Source organism: Uloborus diversus, chromosome 4 (genome assembly GCF_026930045.1).
Source record: "Uloborus diversus isolate 005 chromosome 4, Udiv.v.3.1, whole genome shotgun sequence".
Classification (NCBI taxonomy): domain Eukaryota; kingdom Metazoa; phylum Arthropoda; class Arachnida; order Araneae; family Uloboridae; genus Uloborus; species Uloborus diversus.
This window is the reverse complement of record NC_072734.1, coordinates 144,927,280-144,948,487: the sequence shown is the minus strand read 5'-3', so window position 1 is coordinate 144,948,487 and position 21,208 is coordinate 144,927,280. Positions and strand designations below refer to the sequence as shown.

The window sequence follows — 21,208 nt, the reverse complement described above, 5'->3', positions numbered from 1 at the left end:
ATCGGAATTAGAAATAAAATTTATATATATCGTATTTTTTTCAAGCGTAAAATGCTAAGCCCTCAAAATTTAAAAATGAAACTGCAGACTTATCCTTTTTTTCTGCCATCTTCCATTTCCTAATTCAAAAGTTATTTTTTATGGAATTGATATCTATTATGTTCTTTACTGTAGATGCATTTCTTCAAAATGAGTTTTACCCTTCGGAAAAGTATTATGGAATATTTTCAATTCTTGTAAAAATTCCTGGCTATGTCTCTGTATGAGAGTACCTTTTGTTGTTTTTCAATATGATACACATTAAAGATATACCCTCCCCCCCCCCTGATAAGCTCCAAATGACGGCCCTGAATCACTTATGTGGTTAAATTTTAAAATGCATACGAACGTTATCAAAACTTGTTGTATAAATTATGTTAAATTCATATAACATCGTCATACATATCAGATTTTGTAGATCACTTTTGAGTAATAAAACTCAATAATACTTTGAATATTTGTCTGTAGCTAAAAATCTAAAAGACATGTTAACGAGAATCTTCAAATGTAAAGAGGGCGCACCGATCATTTGTCGAGAAGTCACCTTAATCTCAATTTCTCGACTTTTGTGTATAGCTAGTGTTTTGAACAAAACCATGTGAAAAGCCAGTTGTGTTTGTGTGATTGTACTAATGCTATTTTAGTAAACAGTATACTTTGGCTATTGTGTTAAAAACCCACAAATCTAATAAAAATATCCTCTCCTTTTTGGCAACTAAGCGCAAACGCTACTAAAATCTCCGTAGGTTTCATTAACGGTTTTTAAATCATTAAACTTGTGGATTTAGAAGTGGTGCCTTAAGCCTTTATTCATCTTTTTGTCTTCCTTTCCAAAAAAGAATAAGATACTAAGACTTCGAAGTTTGAAAATGGCAGCATTATACAAAAGGGCTCGAATGAAGCATTAATAAAATAATTTAGCAAGCAACAAGCAAAAGCAAGCATATGAAAGAAACAAGGTTAAAATCAAAATAGCATTTGGCAAAAACATTTGCTACATAAAATTAAGCAAGTTATGGTGAAGGAGCAAAACATGACTGATTTACATAGGTTTACTACAACTCATGCAATTTAAACAATTTATATTAATTATATTAAGTAATACATACGAAGCAAACAACATATTTCACTTAATACTTCAGAACATACATTTAAAGTTAAAAAAATAATAAAAGTGTACATTCACTTTATTGAAAAATGGGATCAATAAAATAAAATTATTGAAGATGGTGAATTGGTCCAAATAGCTGTAATTGTCAGCATGTAAGAATTATTTACTCATTAAAATGTATTTGTAATTAAAAAGAACATAAAACCTAGCATTTAGAACGTGTCAATAACTCGGAAAATTATTTTTTTCCTTAAATAAATGTAAGCAAGTGATAAGTAATGCGTGTAATTCTTTGAGTGACGATGTTTTTAGTTTTATTTATTTATTTATTGACTTCATTTTTTACTGATTAACTTTTTTGTTTATTTATTCATTTACTCAGTATTTTTTACTGTTCTATTTCCTATTTTTCTTGTTTTTCACAATTTTAGTTACATTACAAATAAGCTTTTACTGATAAAACAAATAAGTTTTTACTGATTAACTTATTTGTTTATTTATTGATTTACTCAGTATTTTTTACTGGTCTATTTCCCATTTTTCTTGTTTTTCACAATTTTAGTTACCTTTTTTTTGTTTTTAACTTTCAGTTTTGTTCGTAAATCAAATTGCCTATATTGTAATTTTAAATATGATTGTAGTACAAAATGTTCTTTTCTACCTCAATAATAAGCAGGTTTATGACTCAACTTTACGTTATATTTGCAATATTTCAGATCAATCAAAATATTCATAATGTTGAGAAAATGTATGAATATTCTAGTGGGTGAACATTCAACTATGATGCATTGAGCTTTTTTTTCTTTAACGGTTAAACTATTTATTTTTTCCCCTGACTTTTCACTTCCTTTTAAATTTTTCTTTAATTCACTTATAATATTATTATGTACATTATTAATAAAAATATTTAACCTGTAAGTACAAAAAGTATGCTGTCAGCGTTTTTTGATTAAGCTTTCATCATTTTAATTTCATTTGTCAAATTTGTTGAAACGAACCTAAGTATGTTGTTTTAATTCTTTTACTATTAGTTTTCATTTTCTTCTTATGACTTTCGCAATTGGACAACTCACAATTTTTTTCTTAGCTAAAAAAACTTTTCATGCACCACTTTCAACCACAAGTTATCTTAAACATCCCTTACCTGTTGTGTAGTCTTGACTCGGAGTTTTCTTCTCTGTAGTAGTAGGAACAGCTGTAGTTGGCACAGAAGTCGTTTTCTCAGTTATACTAGTGATTATTGAAGGTCTACTAGGTCTTGGCTTTGGTGTTACCGTTGGTCGTTTCGGTGTAGTTCTGGTAATAGGCACACCGGATGTGGATTTTTTTGTGACACCAGGAAATGGAGGGAACGTAATGACTTCAGTTGTAGTTTCGTCATCTTCCAAAATATTTTTTATTGTGTATGAAAACGTCGGAGGCAATGTTGGTCGAGTCTGTACTACAGGTGATGGTTTTCTAGTACTAAATGGAGTTTGAATTCTCACTGGAATTGTGGGTCTCCTACTAATTGGAACTTCTGTAGGTCTTCGCGTACTTAGATGCCCATAAGTTTGAGTTGCTTTCGTTGTTGTTCGGATAATTGGTCCACGAGTAGTGACAACTCTGTGTGTCGTTGAAGATGGAGTTGTTCTCGTTACAGTTGTTCGAGCTGTGGTCGATGGAGTTTGTCTTCTTGTTGTGGTTGATGGAGTTTGTCTTCGTGTTGTGGTAGATGGAGTTGTTCTTGTTACAAATGTTCGAACAGTTGTAGACGGAGTTTCTCTTCTTGTCGTTGTAGAAGGAGTCGTTCTTGTTACAGTTGTTCGAGCTGTAGTAGACGGAGGTTCTCTTCTAGTGGTCGTCGATGGGGTTGTTCTAGTTGTAATTGGTCGCGCTGTAGTAGACGGAGGTTCTCTTCTTGTGGTTGTAGATGGGGTTGTTCTTGTTGTAAATGGTCGAGCTGTAGTTGACAGAGGTTCTCGTCTCGTTGTTGTAGATGGAGTTGGTTTTCTAGTCGTAAAAATTAAGTGAGGACGGGTAGTTTTGTCGAGAATGTTTGACCAAGTGCCAATTGTGCTCGTTGAGTACTGAGAGGTGACTCTTTCAAAGTTAGTAGAGGGTCGATAAGAGGGACGTGTTGGTTTGGTTCTTCTTATAGTCACACTAGTAGAAGTGCTATTTCTGACGGAAGATGGTCTAGTTGGCCTCCTGCGTTTCACAGTGGAGCCGTGGGGTCGGGTAGGTCTTGTTCTTCTTCTAGTAACTGTTGACGAAGCAGTCACAACTGGCTTTTGAGTTGATCTTCTAGTAGAACTTTCTGCTTGTGCCGCAGTAGAGCTTGTAAGCAATGGTTTAGTGGAAAACACCTTAGTAGGTTTCTTCTTAATAGGAGCTTCAGTGGTTACTGTTTCTTCTAAAGGCCTCCACGTTACAAGACCAGGTGGAAAATCCGTTCCTTTCGTCGGTTTTGTAATTCCCTGTTGAAATTTATTTGTAGTTTTCTTTGGATCTAATGCGTTGAACTTGTCTGTTAACGGCCTGCTGGTCGTACTAGGTTTTGGCTTAAATTTTTCTGGAATAGTAACTTCGTTAGATATAATAGGAGGAGGCGTTGCTACGTATACGCCTGGAGGAAGCTTACAACAGCTTCCAAAGTAAAATCTGTCCATACAGTATGTCAAATGTGTTCCGTTAGAATTCTGACAGTTCCAGGAAAACATGCAAACACCTTCTTCATCAGTAACTGGATCATGACACGAATATGGCTGTATTACTCTACCCGCACCTGAAATGAAAGAAAAGTAAATACTTTAAAGTAAACATTAACGAATACATCTATCAATACGAGCTTTAAAATCAAGTCAGTTATTTTTTAAATAATACAAATCATCACAAATAATACAAATCGAGGTTTTTCAAAAACTTTATTTGGAAAAAGCCTTTAGAGGTTTTTTTTTTTCCTTTTGTAAGCCAAACAATAAACTTAAATCATTTGAATAAGTTTTTTAATCTTCAAGCGTTTTTAATGCAAAGCAGTATTTCAAAAACAGTTTCATCTTTTTCTTAATTTCCTCAATATAGTACAGCTTAAATTTTTCTAAAGGTTATCATTTTTAATACTTTTGGTGTGGAGGGATCTGTTTAGAGAAATAATTATTTTTTCAATATTCTTACACTGTTCGAAAGTTAGCTAAAAACTTTATCTCTTACCCACACAATGTCTTCTCTACAGACAGTAAAAACGAATACATAATACAGTATTGTGGCAATTAATTGGGAAATGCTTTTTTTTTTTTTTTTTCAAAAAATCAGTTTTATACAAGTTTTTCATAAATACATTTGAAACTAATAATTAATATAGCCTCCTCGAGTCTTAATAACAATACAGACACGTTTTGGCATGGAATGGACTAGACTGGCATTAAGGTTTAATTTCAACGTCATTATACCATATGTCAATAACAGACGAAATTAGCTTTTCCATCGTAGTACTGTCAAACTTATAAAGTCATTTTTTAACGGTACCCCCCAAAAATTTTCTATCGAATTTAAGTCCAGTGAGTTTCCGGGTCAATCCAGTGCAGTAAGTTTGTTTTTAGAGCAGTAATTAAAAATTTGCTCCGATGTGTGACATCGTGCCGTCATGTTGAAAAATGTAATCTCCGTTTGGCCAAAGTTTAAACATGGTTGGAAGCACATTTTGGGTCAATATCGATTCTTAGCTGGCACTGATCATCATTTCTTCTACAAGAACAAGGGGTCCCTGAAAAGCAGAAACAGCCAAAAACATCTTTTTGGATGGACACTTGGGTGCTTGGTTAATGTGGTGCGGACGAAGAGGTTCTCCTTTGCTCCTTCTCACGAACTTGGATCTAAATCCCTGAACCACACAAAATAAAACCTTTTCCTATTCCTCTTCAGTTCATGTTTTATATTTCCGTGCCCATTCTTCTAACCTTTTTTTCTTCATACGAGGCGTGACAAGCTACTTCTTGTACCGTCGGCGTGCTTTTCGCCCACGTTCTAAAAGCCTGTATCTCACTGTTGAAGGTGCAATGTCAACACCAGCTGCTACCACGGACTTGGACAGACAAAAACTAGTTAAACGAGGATTCATAACACTCATTCGATATAAACTTTTATCATCACGAGCCGAAGTTGATTTTTTTCTGTCGTATTTTCTAATACGGTTGGTACCAGCATTTCCTGTTGTTTTAAACCGCTGCCATATCCTCCCGACACTTGATTTACTCATTCGACATATTTTGCCTATTTCTTCTAACGTTTTAGAAGTGCGTTTTCTAAGTGCAATCACTTTAGCACGTGTTTCAGGGCTGATATCCATGACTTTAACTACTCCCACAACAAGAGAGCAACTACCACTGCCAACTTCTAGTCACTTGGCGGCAGAAGTTATATGCCTACTACTTACCTGAGGCGTACAAAACAACTACTAGTTTGAAAATAACTGCTATTTGAACTCTGAGCTGAATTTGAGTGCTTATTCGTTCGCTTACCGTGTGATAAAGTAAAAAAAAAATAACATTTCCCAATTAATGGCCACAATACTGTATATTCTTAAATTTAAAGATGTTGTAGTCTCACAACAGCAACAATCTATGCATACTGCTAGCATTATATGCGACGGCTTGGCCTGTGGTTAAACTTTAAAAAAGTTTCCTATGACTCCACTGTCGATGCAGACACGCTTAGCGTAGAAAATGTTTTAGTTGTTTATGAAATAAAAAATTCAATTCTAAAGCAGTGAGTAGAATGTTAAACTAAAGGAAATATAGCCTTATTAATAACGCTATAAAAAACATCGGAATGAAAAATAAATAATAATAATAGTAATAATAATAATAATAGTAATTATTATTATTATTATTATTATTATTATTATTATTATTATTATTATTATTATTATTATTATTATATCATAATCTAATAATAATTATTGCAATAACCATAATAAAATAATAAAAATTATAAGATTCATAAGCAAATAATAATATTTGTAATAATCATAATCGAATTGGAATAATTATCATCATAATAACTATAATAATATAATAATAATAATAACAGTTATAATAACTACAATATAACAATAATAATAATTATTATTATTAATAAAATACATATTAAAGATTTGTATTATGACAACTGCAATATAAAAGTAATTATGCTAATAATTACTAAACAAAATAAAAATAATACCCTGATAACAACAGTTATAACAGTAATAATAAAACATTGACAATAATAATAATAAGAGTAGTAATAATAATAATAAATATAAGATAATGGTAATAATAATACTTGTAAGATAATAATAATGGTAATAATTATAATTTAATAATAAATAGTTATAAAGTAATAGAAATAATAATAATTATCATTATTATTATTTCATACTAATAAAAATTATAATATAAAAAATCAATTACAGCAACAACAACAAAAATAATAAATTATTATTATTATTTCATTATAATATTAATAATTATAATAATAATAATAATAATACTAATAATAATAATAATAATGATATAAGAATAATAATAAAAAATATAAGGAACTACAAATGAAAAGTACATGACACAATTCAAATGAAATAGGTACTTTCTTAAAGAAGTATTTGAAAGCATTAAAAAAATATATTTAAAAATATTATAAAAAAACTAAACGTATAATTTGGAGTCATTTTCCAAATTGGGTCAAATCTCACTCTAACTTGGGTCAAATCTCACACTGAAAATCTCACTCTAAAGTTTCAATACATAACAGCCAAGAAAAATAGATTAAATCTGAAATGTATGAACAATAATTCTTTACCGCTTTTGGGTGATTAACGTCCGAGTGGTTAGTGATTAAATCCCGATTACTATCATAGTTGCTGTGATTAGAAATTCAAGCCTTTATTATATTTATATTCATAAATATCTTTTTAAGCTAGAAATCTTCGTTAAATGTATGCTTGGGCGCCTCAAACTTAAATTTTTGGAGGGCTGAAATTCTCAGTTTGCCGAATTTAACTCCAAGTTTTGCGGAATAATGATAATTTTTTTAATTGAAATTTTTAAATGGAAACAAAATCGGATTTTTCCGAATGATGATAATTTTGCTGAATGGAACTCCAAATTTTGCCGAAAAATTTTTTCCGCATTGTCAGAAAAATTTTGCCGAATTAGGAAATTTTGAAAGGTCACAGTGACCTCCCGTGACCTCCCATTGAGGCCCCCCTGAGTGTATGAGAAGTAGAAATTAATGTAGTACTGAAACCATGCGTTGGTATTGAAAACGTTTCACATGGAAAGAACAATTGCGCCCTGATGGAAAGCCACTTTGACCTTAAAAAATCGTTCTTATTCGACAAATTTTGTTTGACGATTCGGTAAAATTTGGAATTTTATTAGGTAGAACTATCATTATTCGTTATTAAAATTTGGAGTTATGTTCCGCAAATTGAAAATTTCCGCCCTCTTGAAAGTAAGTACAAGGCACCCCTGGAGAATAAATTAGCTAAATCTTGGAGTTCATTTGAAATTCTAAAACTGTAATAATGTTACAAAAAAAATAAAAATAAAATCATAGTGAAATAATATATATATATATATATATATATATATATATATATATATATAGATAGATTTTTTTTTCACACCAGGCATCATTATATTCAGTTTGTAGCACAACCTGAATTTCTCGAACAAGGTTCGAGTTCCGTTTCCAATTCATGAAATACGAAAACCCAACAACAGAAAAACTTATTTGCATTTTGCATTCTACTCGTAAAGTAGTAAAGCAGGAAGATTCGCGGAAGAAGGTGGCGTGCTGACTTCCAAGCAGGCGCGATCTTTTTTTCTCAACAAAGCACGACTATGTTCCCGTATTGCGCAACGACAGAATGACACAAAAAAACTCGCTCTATCAGCGTAGACAGTAAAAATTCCCCCGCCCCTCAGAAGGACAGGGGAGAAACTATGCGGAAACATACTTCCACGCCGCGATTTTGGAGGAACGCCTGACCTCTAAAAACGGTGGCCGTGATGCGAAAGGTCGTTCACCTGAATCACTAGGTGCCTACTGTGCGGTTGCTATGTTTGTGGGTTTATCGCTCATGTTGGCAACTTTCGTTGAACGAGCTGAATTTAAATTACGGTTAAACTGTACTTAGTTTTATGATGATAGTATGGACTTAAGCTAGGGCTGGATTAAGCCATTGGTACATGGGGACACGGGCCTTTGGCCAGGGGCTTGCACAGGGAAGCGAAGGGACACCTGTTGGCCCGGACACGAGTTTGAAAGGAGCCGGAGATTTTTAAAATCAGGGTGAAGTATACGTAAAAGTAAACGCTATGGGGTGGGGGGACATAAAAGTAATTTGTGACGGGCCCTTGCCTAAAGCGCTAAAAAATTGGGAGCACCAAATTTTTAGCAGATAAAATGTTAGTAATTTCATATCACACTGTATCAAAATATAAATATTAAATCTTGAGAAATAAATGGTGCAATGAAATTTCGATCTCTTTTACAAATTTTAGAGACACTCCAAGCGGGCCGCCCGAGGTGTCACTGGTCTGGGGTGTGACACACAGAATGGATTTACGATTTAAGGAAAAATATATGTGTTTAATTCTTAAAAATGTCCCCGATATTTTATATTATATTTAATTTATCAAGCGCAGTAGCATCACCACTGGAGGAAGGGGGCTTAGCTGGAGATACCCCTCTATGGGTGACACCAAATGGCATTTTGGAAGCAAAATACTTCAATTTGGATTTTTTTTTTTTTTCAGAACGTTCAAAATTTTATTTAATCTATCAAACACAGTAGCGTCACTATTGGGGGAGGGGGCGTTTGCACAGCGTGATATCCTTCTGGAGAGTTGCACCCGAAATGTGTTAAATAATTTCTAAATACTGAAATTCCAATATTTTTTTAATTAAATTTATTCTATCAAGTGTTCATCATAGATCAATCTCAAAAAAAAATATTTTCTTGTAGTTTTTTTTCCCCTTGATTTTACTATCGTTCAGACAAAATTATTGCGCTCCGATGACGCCAGAATATATGAAACCATTTTTTAAAAATATCTGCTTTATTTGTTAATTATTATTTTACTTCCCTTTAGAAAATTTAGAAATGCGAGGAGTGTTTATAAATGTTTGTGTATTATGTGTAGACAATCTTTTTTTCTTTCATTTATAAAGAAGAAAAAGAGGTACAAAAAAATCGGTGCACCTGATTTATTTTACTGTAAACACCTAATTTAGAACTGAATTCAAACCTCCAGCCATTGCTGTAAGAAAAGACAGAAAGAATGACAGTAATCCCTTCTTATATTTGTGTGTGGAGGAAGGGGGGGGGGCAGAAAAAAAGGTAAGTTTTTTTCCCTTTAACTCTAATCTATTACTAAACCGGAACAACTTTTTTTTTTGCATTATTTAGCAATGATTTCAGTTTCCATATCATCAGAAAAGAAGTCAACTGCATTTTAATTTATGAAGTTTACGATGCTATTAGTGCAAAAATATGGAAGTTTGCTTTCGGTTTTATAAATTCCTGATCTAAAGAAAACGGGTTCTAAAACTGTAAATTATGATTCACCGTTATGTCATTATTTCTTAAATGATTTTCCTGCTACGGCTTTCTAGTGAGTTTTAGGCTTGCCTTTGGATACGAACAGGGGAGGGAGAGCGTGAAGAGGAGGGTACGTCTCCCAATTGTTTCGAATATTCTTCTGCGAGTGAAGAGGGTCTAATGTTGAGGGGGGGATTACGTCAGAGTTTGATACACAATAATTCTGTATATTAGAATATATAAAAAATAAAAGCCTAAATTTAAAATTCTAGTAATATTGTGCAAATATATGCATAAAAATTTTATTTGTGCAAATGGACTGAGCGAAAACGTATATTTTTGAATTTCTGAAAAACGACATTCTAATGCAAATAACAAGCAATCGTTTTTATTTTTCCCGCAACCAACTGAGAAATACATGCCTCTTGAATGTCAAAAATAAAAAGAATTCGTAAGCATAACTAAATTAAGGTGAACTACAAACCCAATGATTTCTAACGCTTCACTTTGCACAGAAACTAGTTTTCGGCAAAGGTTAATTATGTCTCCCTTTCATTCAAGTTCCTCGAAAGCAGATCTAATTAAAACTCATGAAATAGTCATTAGCTGCTCGGATCAGGCGTTTTGGCTGTAATTGATTGAATTAACTCAAACAATCACTTACGACGAATTTGAGTTATTTGTTTATTTATTTATTACTATGGGGAGGTTGCAGGTACATGTGAACGAAAAGCTTTCCTTTCATCAAGATAGTTTTTGCTTTTCTTAGCATAAAAAAATGCATCTTTAATGAAGAAAAATTTGCAATGATTAATCTCTGAAGTAGGATTTCCTAACCTTTTTAAAAACCCAAACGGATAAATTTTTAAAAAAAAATTTGCAGACCGGCGAGTCCCCCCCCCCCACACACACACACCTCTCTCTTTTCAAAATAGGACGAGACGATGAACATGAACGACTTAGGCATGATTTAAGTGTAAAACTTTTATTATGATTCACTTACTTTAATATTTGTATGCTAAAATTTAAAAAATATTTTAATTATCATTCATAAAATAAGAAAATAATTTTTTGTGATAAACCCTAGACACTAATAATGTTTAACTTAATTTTCTATGGTGTGTTTTTTTTTTCTTTTTTTTCTTTTCTGTTTGCTCTTTAAAGGTTCAATGGTTCTTTTTTCCCATGTAAGGGCTTTTTTTACTTTGAAATTATCACATATTACCAAAAGGGTTAAATTTTTTGACCCAGTTTATAGGAATATGGGAAAAATTATTCTTGAAAATAAACTTATTAGTCGTAACGTTACCGCTCAAGGGCTCCCAAAGTAGGTGCGGAAGGGAGGGTGTGCCGCGAAGTGCCCAGTGCATCAATATGTTCTTATACAATGGATACATGTTATTGCCGTTTGCTAATTCAAACTCTTCGAAGGGTACGGTGAATTGAAAAAGTATGATGGACCTCTGTTACAGCTATAAAACGATTGACTCCCGTTCACTTGAACGTTGTAATGTTTCGAAATACTATATCCACAAAAACTATTTCCAAGTTGAAGAACAAATTATGAGTTGGAATGAATGAATCAGTAGAAACAGCTCTAAATTCAGCAAAATGACAATTTTAATGAAGCATCTGCATTTTATAGGGTAGACAGAGCACGTTTACGCAAGGTCCTTTTTTCAAAAAGAATTATAACTGAAGAGCCAACCCTCATAACAGATTGATGCTGTTCTCTTGCAAATATCCTCCCAAGTTTTTGAGCATCAGTCGAGCTTCGGTCTAGCATGCAGAAAGAATAATCTGTTTTCTACAAAGTCAAGTAAATTTTGAGTTAGACGTTTTGAAGCTTATTGTAAATTAATAATGCTTAGTTAAGAAAGAACAAATATATAGAAATTAGTAGAATTTTATATTTTTTTGAGAATTGTATATGTATGAATTGAAATGTTATTAAATACTTTTGCACGTTAAAAATAAATCCAAACTTGGAGACGGGGCAAGTTTACGCATTGACGTCTGAGCACCTTTACGCACGTTCTTACGGTATCTTACTTCTAAACGTGCCCTAACGCTTTTTTTTTTTTTTTTTTTGCTCCAAACTGTCTCAAAGTTTTTTAGTATTTTGAGGCTATTTAGATTTGAAAATCACCATTTCATTTTTAATTGAATTACAAATTCGTATTTCATAACTTACAAACATGTAGTGCTGTCTTCACGTTTCTTCAGCTTTAACTTTATACGCTTTTCAGTGTGTAATTTGCTTTATTTTAACGATAGTAAGACATAATGTTCAAAACACTAACGGAACCGCGTTAGTTGTCTAAACGAATATGCGTAAACGTGTCCCGTGTCCGGGGCATGTTTACGCAACCGACTTCGACTCAAAAAACATTTTTTTACGGTTCAAAATACAAACTGAGCAACAACCGAATATACCTATTTTGACTCCTTTAACTGCTTCATAAAACCGCAATGTCTAAAATTTCCTAAGTTCCATAAAATTTTGAAATGAAAAAAAAATCCGCGTAAACGTGCCCCGGTTGACCCTACATAAAAACGTGAAAAACGGTAATAACGGTTTAATGCTTGGGGGATAGCAAGAGAAAGAAAATCGGAATGCAACAAAACTGAAAAATTACACACTAGAGTATCATGTTTTGGTTTTAAATGACAAATACCTACATCACGAAAGGAAAGACTGTGATTAAACTCTTATTCGACACAATTATATCATATTTGATTTCAAATGACGAAAACATCGCAATAAGAAAAAATGTGATCAAACTCATAGTTAAGAGAAACGTGCATGCAAAAAACAACAGTGTATTGGGCGTACAAAGTAATACATCTTTTGGGGTAATTTTGCGCATTGCCTTTTGGAATTTCTCGCCAAGAAAGTGTTTGTCGCCGAATTTATAAGTTAAAAAGTCGAATCTTGGGGGGGAAAAAAACATGGTATAAAACTCATTGCTACTAATGGAATTACTATGTTGCAAAAAAAGCGTGTGGAAGAAATTAGTTTTTTTGGCTTTTAAATCAAAAAATAATAATAATTTAGCCAAACTAACTTGTAACGAGCCCAGACTTAACGAAAGCCAAAAAAAAAAAAAAAAAAAGAGAAAAGTTAAAATGCACCAGCTAAATTTCAAAACAAACAATCTATTTGAAAGGAATAAAACGAGCTACTCGACAAAATAGCCGATAAACAACTTTTACTGCGCACATCCTTTCAATGCAGTGAAGAAAGTATTCGTTCCTTCACTAAAACGCGTATATTTGCAATTTCCTTTACGCAGTTGCTTTTAAAGTTTTATAGAAGTGAAACGTTTAATGCGAGGGCTTTGAAATTCTTATCCATAATCTTTCTGTGTGACGGAAGTGACGTAGTGGTTTCTTAATTGCTGCCAAAAGCAATGAAAAAAAAGGTACTTATAAAGTTAAAATATTTCCGCTTTTTAATTGTTTCCAAAACAAAGAAAATCAATAGTAATTAAAAAGGTAGTTTTAATATATTTTCGAAGTTGAGCTTAAGCAAATATATATTTGAATTTTGGGCAGTTAAAGCATTTCTAGTTTTTGAGCAGTTAAATGGTTTTTTTAGATTTCCTTGATTCAAGTCAAGTCTAGTGTAAAAGCGTAATTTACATTTTTTGAATTCCGCCTTTAAATTAGTTTGTCAACTTTCATTAACAAAATTAACTTTATAATGACATTTATTATTCATTGTTTTGGCAACAATTAAAAACGGATTTAGTGTCTAAGCGGATAAGTATTGTTTAGTTTACAATCATCGTAAATCTTCACGACACACATTTTTTTTTTTTTAATTTTGTTGTTCTTGAAGCTCAGTATAGTATAATAACCTATTATTTCGGAATATCGGATAAAAATACGGATAGAAAATCGACAACGAAAATTGTAGCATAAAATATCTAATGATGGTAAAGAAAATATCAGTTTTGCAATAGATTGTAAATGTTAAATCTTTGTCATTTATTTAAATTTTAATTATTTATTTATATATTAATTTTAATCACACGGTTTTTGAAATAAAGCTAATTGAAACTTTTTTAAAAAAATCTTCAATATATTGCAAGTGCAGATAAATTAACAAGTGAAATAAATGTCAAATTCAGCGTTAAAATGAAAAATCAGTGACGCACCCGTATAGTTTATTTAATGTCTTCCTTACTGACATTTCCAATTAAAATGAGCAAACTCTCACCGCATAAAATTCCTAATGCAAGTAAAAAAAACTTTACGGAAGTAAACACCAATCATTAAGTAGGTTACCCTTTTTTCAGACCTGGCGTTACCGTCATTGAAAAGCCCATACATCATTTGCATGGACATTTACGGATAAAACCACGAGATTTCTTTCCATCATCAAAGTTGAAATAATTTGAAATATTGGCACATAAAATCCGCTATTATCTACAGTGTTCAAATAAAAAATATCTAAACTGTTATTCAATTCAGGTCTGAACAAGTTATCAAAGACATACAAAGATAAACACTTTTTTCTTTTAATGCGGGACATAAAAATCGTTCGTGTGGTTTTAGGAAATTCATTACTTAATAGGAAAATTGAATAAATAAAATAATAATTTAAGCTGCATTTTTTTCTTTCTTTAAAGCAGTACAGTTAGACTAAAAAAATCTAGTCCCAATCACAAAGTTACTTTTTTAAAAAAAAATAACAATTTGTAATTTAAGAACCAGTAAATAACTAATATCCATGATAAAATGTAACTTTGTTTCCTGAGCTTTCAATTAATTTACATAAGACCTAATTTCAAAACTATATTTACTAAATTGAAAACGTTATTGGAAGAATATTTCTACTTTTATCTGTAGTGCTTCAACAACATTGTCGTTATACTTGCCTCATGGTGTATTTATGGCGAATGTTTGATAAAGTCATAATCTATAAATATTAAATTACAAACTACCATGTTTTTTTTCATTCCGGCTATTGATTCTTAAATTTAAAAAACAAAAAGTAAAATAAATAAACAAAATTGTTTTTGTTCCAGACAAATTAAAAGCAGTTTTGAATTTTTTTTTTTTTTTTTTTTTTTTCATTTCTAAAACGTTCTTCTAGCTGTTTTCGAATGCCTATGTTTTATAGTCAGTTACTCCAGGTTTCTTGAAATAATAGTTTTGCTTACATTTCAGACTATTGTTTCCATTTATTATTATTATTAATATATTTATATTAGGGTGTCCCCAAAAAATACGAAAGTCGATTTTTAAAGTCGCACACCCTCTTATCATTATTTCGATTTCGGTCAAAACAATTGTAAAAAAAAAATTTCATACAATTTCAACTACGGCAATTGGTGCCGACTTGCACCTAAAAGTGTAAAACAGCCCTATGTACTAGGCTGAATCGAAAAAAATAAAAAATTTTGGGTTAATTGATAAAACTGTGCCCCTATAGCCCCACAAGAACCACAAAAATATTTATGCACAGTTAAAAATATTTAGGCGTCCAGCAGGCGGCCTAAAACTCGTAAATTTTTTAATTGTTTTTTTTTTCTATATATTTCTTTAAAACAAATAAAAGGTAAAATTTAATAACAATAGCTAATACATGCTTTCCATAAAAAATTCTTTCACCGTTAAAAAAAAAAAAAAAACTGTCATGACTGCTTAGTGAGAACCGAAGACCTTAATTCTGGAAATCCTTAAAGCTGGAAAAATGATTGGTTCGAAGTTGACTATTCACTCAAAAGTTATAAATTGGGGGGGGGGGGGGCGCAAAATAAAAATCGGAAGACCTGTAGAAAGGTTGACAGACACACATTTCCCCCATCTCAAAACTCTACTTTCCAATTTCTATTTTTTAATACTTAATAATGTTATTTAGTTTAAGCTTTTTTCTTTTTTTTTTTGTAACGATATTGTTATGATTCACGAGCGTTCTTTCATACCTTTTTGTTCATTCTTTCTTTTACTTCTATGGGAAAGTAGGCTACAAAAAGTGTTACGTATTTATATATTTAACAACACTGATAATTAATAGACTTATTACTGAATTCTGTAAAACATAGCTTTCCGATCGTCTGTAAACTAAAACAAGATTCCTATAAAAAGCGTGTGGGTTAAAAGTCTCCAAACGATTTACAGTTAAAAATTAATAATAATGAAATTCTAAAATAAAATTATAACTGAATTTAAAAAATAGTGCTTTTTTTAATCGTCTGTGAACTTTAACAAAACACCCATACATTACATTGACCACAAATAAATAAAAAAATAAATAAATAAAATAATAATAATAATAATAATTTGGAAAAGTTTTATCGTCGGCAGAAAAGGAAAAGAAAAGAAACGAATGAGTGATACAAAAACATGTTTTTTCAGGAAAGAAATAAATAAATTAAAAAAGGAAAAAGGAATAAAAGGTGTGTGAAAAGTTAGATAAATTTACATTATTAATATGATTTAAAAAAATTATCCGCTGCCATCTTCTATTTGTTGAAAAATAAAATGTTCCTAATTAAAATAAGTAAGTCTTTTGAAATGAATTTTTTATATTCGCTCTTCGATTCTGCTTTGGGGGGGGGGGATATTTCAATAGTTAGAAAATTGGAGTAGTCGGCAAACTCTTGGCGTGAAAATTTTATTGCGGTAATTCAATTGTTTTATATTAACCTTATGCAAATAGTTATTTTCCTACTCTTTGTCAACGATTGCAAAGGAAAAACATTCCTCATGCAGGCATTGGTACCGAAAATTTAACGCTAAGAAATTAGGATTGCAAATTTACCAACTATCGAAATTTCTCCGCTTTTGCGAATAACAGAATTTTGTAGTAGCATTTACATAAGAGATTATACGTTTGATCCAAGAATTCACAAGATAACTATCGAAGAAAGTTTTGTGGTGGCAACAACATACTAATTTCCTATTTCTTTTACTTTTGCCTGAGATTACGTTAAAATGGGCTTAGTTGGATTGGTTAGCTAAAGAAATGTGTTAAAAGATGTAAAAACTTTCTTTATTTAAAAAAGTAGGATTCATTTTCAAGCTTTATATATTTTTTTCAAGTTGGAAATGAAGCTATTTTAATTTGCTAAAATGCGCCATTGGAAGGTAAGCTTTCTAAAATTTTTACCCTGTTATATTTTCAAGTTATGACGTATATTTCCCCATAGGCGCTAATATTAAATTTTTTGAAGTGTTCAAAGTTGAACGAAAAATTGTTCAAATCAAAAAGTAAGTTCGAACAAAAAAAAATTTGTTCGAATCGTATATTCACTCAAAAGTTCAATGCTCTCAAATGTTCTTGAAAACTTGGAATTTTTGAAGGATTTTTGGAAATTTGTCATGACTATGCTGCCGTGATAAAGCCAATCTTTAAAATATGATTCAAAAACAAGGTTGGGGATTATTTTTAAATCTTACCAACGAAGAAATTGTTTACCAATTAACAATATATGGTGAATAAATAATCTTAACAAAAAACATTACGCAATTTGCAAGGTGATTTGAAGTTGTTGAAGTCAGATCATTTATAAAGTTATTTAATGCAAGTGTATTTATATTTTTAGATCTTCAAATATTTACATTTAGTTAATGATATAAACACGTCTACAAACGTGAAGAAAGTAGCGTAGTAGTGAAGAAAGTAATGTATTACAAAAAATCTATATGTTCTTATGGACAAAAAATTTAACTAAAATTTTTACCTAAATACACAAAAATGGAATTGAGATTTATTGAAGTTTAAAATATTCGCTGCAATAAAAAAAAATTAAAAAAAAAGCAAATCTGTTTGAAAAGATTTATAAAAATAACCAGAAAAAAATCTTTAAATGAAAAAAACGATAAGAATAATGAAAGATATTTATGGATAAACACATGTACTAAAATTATTTTTAAAATCTCGTAAACTGAGAAAAATTCGGATCAGATGAATTGAATTTTTGGGTTTTAAACAAAGAACCAGACTGTTAGTTTTATTTCCGTCGTTTTTAAATTATTCATAGGCGAATATGGGGCAAAATAAATAGAAAGAAAAATATATTTTATAATAAAACTTGCATTTAAACATTAATTTTTACTCTCGACTATTTTGTACTACAAAGAAAAAAAGGGGAAAAGTTCCCTTCTGTTTCATGGGCCAAAAATAAAAATAACATATTTTTCGATAGAAGTATTTTCTAATTAATTATTAGAAACATTTTCGGATAAAATGATGGAGTAACTAAAAGAATAAATGCATAAATCGGAAGAAAAAGAAACAATGACAAATTAAATAAGTTAAATAATTAATGCATGAGAAAAAATGAATCAGTTTATAAAATAGTGTCTGAATGAATAATAAGACACTTTAAATGAAAAAAATTGATTAATAAATGAATACGTAAGTGATTTTTTGAATAATTGAATGAGTAAACGAAATGAACTTTTTAACTTTGCCATATATCCACTTTGCTCTGCATGCACTTGACTAATTGTACAAAGCATTTAAAATAAAATTTCGCTAAATATTATGTAAATAAATACTGCATCGAATATTAGTGGGCCTCAATTTATATTTAAAATGTTCATAACAAGAACTTAATAATAACAAAAATAATTTTCGACTTTTAACAAAACATAACAATATGAGCACCAAATTAAAAAAGAAATTGCTTGTATTACCATTCTTGGATTTTTGGAGGTAACTTTTTCCAGACCGGAATAGAATACATGTGCTACTACACCGTTATAAAATATTACCGGATAGGTGGCGCTAAAAGCAGAGCAAATATTCCCCCATTTCACTTTGCCCAACAGTTTCTTACCATTATTTATTTATTTATCTTTTAATCATAATCATAAATATATTGTTTTTTTTCTTACTTTCTGTGATTTTAGTAGTAAATGTTTAATATTTTCTAAGGATTTTTTTCAAAAACATTTGAATATAAATATATCAATTAATAAATAAAATAAAAAAAGTAAAAATTTTCTTGCTAAACTATTTGTGCACGAGTACAAAAATATGACAATATTATGCAACAAAATTGAATCCTTCTGTATTTTTCTTCTACAGAAAATAGCAACTTCTAAAGTTCCAAACAGACGTGTGAATATAAAATCATTCTTAACCAAATAAAACACGAGTGCTACACGCCCTGAATTAGCAGTCACTTATTTGTCTACCGAAGACATGTTTTTTATACATTTCTCTCATTATGTTAACTTCTAGGCATAGCTTTACGCTTCAAATGATGCAGCAAATTCATTTAAGTTCACTTCTCTATGTAAATAAATAAACGAAGCAGAATAGACGCCATCCGTTCATTTCCTCGTCAAAGTGAATTATTTTGATTACGAAAACAAACAGAAATTTCGAAAACAACACGCCAATAAAATCGAAAACTATCATAGCTGCGTTTGTTTTTCCAAGTGCTTCAAAGCTTTGTAGTAAGAGCTGGCGTAAATAATGGCATCACCCGCTCCACACGAGCAGTCAGACAAATACCGTCATTTAACTGTAAATAACGGTTTCATTTTGGCGGTTAATGAGGAATTAGCTTGGCGGTCATTTGGCAACCCTACGAAGAGCGCCTGATCACGTAGTTTTCGCTTTGCAATTCTTAGCACACTTCTCCATATCGCTTCCCCCACTTGGTAGCCTTATTTTGAAGGCCAAGGTTGCGGCGTTTATTTCCTCTTCGTTTTCTTTCTCTTTATGTCATTTTGGAGTTGTTTCTGAAAGTGCACATAATCGGGTTAAGTATATGGAAAAACCCGGCCCAGTAAAAAAGCAGGCTAAAATTTTTTGTTAAAGGTCAAAAAAATTGCAGTGGTGGTTTACGAGAGTGTTTAGCTTACACTTCATATGAAACAGTTTTTTTATTTCTTTTAATTTTAATAAAGCAAGAATATAGCACGAAATATGATAGTAAAAGCCCAAAAAAAAAAAAAAAGGCTTTGTAGATCTTATTTTTTAAAAATACATTGAAAAATGGAAAATTTGAAGGTAATCTTTCCCTTCGCGCTCCTGCCTAATAACATTTGCGATAATAAGTCTTCTGTTCGAATCAATCTTCATATTAAATGAATAAATTTTCAACATTTTAATGCACAAAAGTTGCAAATTACTGCAGACACGTGTTTCTGGGTTACAAGGAACTCCTTTTTTAGTGCAAAGAAGAGTGAGATTTTGGATGAAAAGTCATCTGAGGAAAGTCATCCCGAAACACGTGACTGCAGTAATTTGCTATTTTAGTGCATTAAAACGTTGGTAATTAATTCATTTAATTTTTAAGCACAAAGGTATTTTTTCGCTATAATCAGTATGTACGACTATGTAGTACATACTACAGAGTCGTACTGACTGTAGTATGTTACGACTCCTTTAACATACTACTGATATGTAGTATGTCGTCACATTACTTTCAAAACATTTTTTTTAAGTAAATTTTGTTGTTTTTGAAACTATAACATGCATACTTATTTCGCAATCAATAATTTATTTTCAAAAATTTAAAATATTACCCATTTAAAAAAATTTTAAAAAAATAGGAAAATATCAATTTTATTAAATTTCTAAGGCTTTTTTGTTTCTGCACATATTTAATAGGAAAAATCCTTAGTTATTCTAATGACATGAAAACATAAAAAAAAGAAGAAGAAGAAGAAACGACCATTGAGAAAAAGCAATTTATAGTTGTTCTTTTGCATAAAAACACCTAGCGAGCATGACCTAAAACCACTTATAACTTTTTGAATATTTGAACTAAACATATTTGGAATAATTTTTAGATTTTAAATAAACAATTGATCGTTAATGAATCGTCGTGATAACAAAATTGATCGTTTGATGATTTTTGAGGTAATGATATCCCTTAAAAGCCCATGGCCAGAACACCTTATTTTCAACTTAAATTTTTTATTCGAAGAACTTTTTGTTCAAATTTGAACAATTTTAAAAATGTCAACATCAAAGAGTTTTGGAAAATTTAAAGCCTATACAAATCTTCTTCTAATAGATAAAGGTTTTTAAACAACTGAAGCGAACAGGTCTTTTTAGATGGGAAATGTACAAAAGCGAGTCTTTTTTCTGCTTTATTTTAATGTTTGCTTTCTTATTTGTTTCTTTATTTCTTAGCATAGGCACGTAGGAGAATAACGCAACTCTCCACGAAATTATAGATTAAATACATTACAATTTACACATGCAAATTAAATAACTTGTTTCAATACCCCCCAAACATCAGCTCAAGAAATTCCCTTAATAAATTGTTTAATTTTCTTGTACTACAATATTTTCTAATTTTTGAAACATGAACGAAACATGAAAATGAAACACACACTTAGTACAGAATGGAATGAGGAAAAAGGGGAAAAGCATTAGCCTTCGTTTTTTAGCTTGTCATACGGTGAACGCTAAAAAAGCGAAAGTTTGAAGGTATTAAAAAATACTAATAAAAGGAGAAAAACAAACTGAATAGTTTGATAAAAGTTCATTGATTATTATTTAAAAG

General features: G+C 30.8%; 1 protein-coding gene across 1 annotated transcript in view; it reads right to left on the bottom strand.

Annotated features, from left to right (window-relative positions):
• The window catches only part of LOC129220899 (mucin-2-like), a 42,759-nt gene extending 33,323 nt beyond the window's left edge, over positions 1-9,436 (bottom strand). The window contains exons 1-2 of the mRNA XM_054855333.1: positions 9,427-9,436; positions 2,295-3,917 (exon numbers count right to left, since the gene is read on the bottom strand). Coding sequence (XP_054711308.1) covers positions 2,295-3,917; positions 9,427-9,436 — 1,633 coding nt within the window. The remainder of the gene's footprint in view (positions 1-2,294; positions 3,918-9,426) is intronic.
• Positions 9,437-21,208: the final 11,772 nt, after the last annotated feature.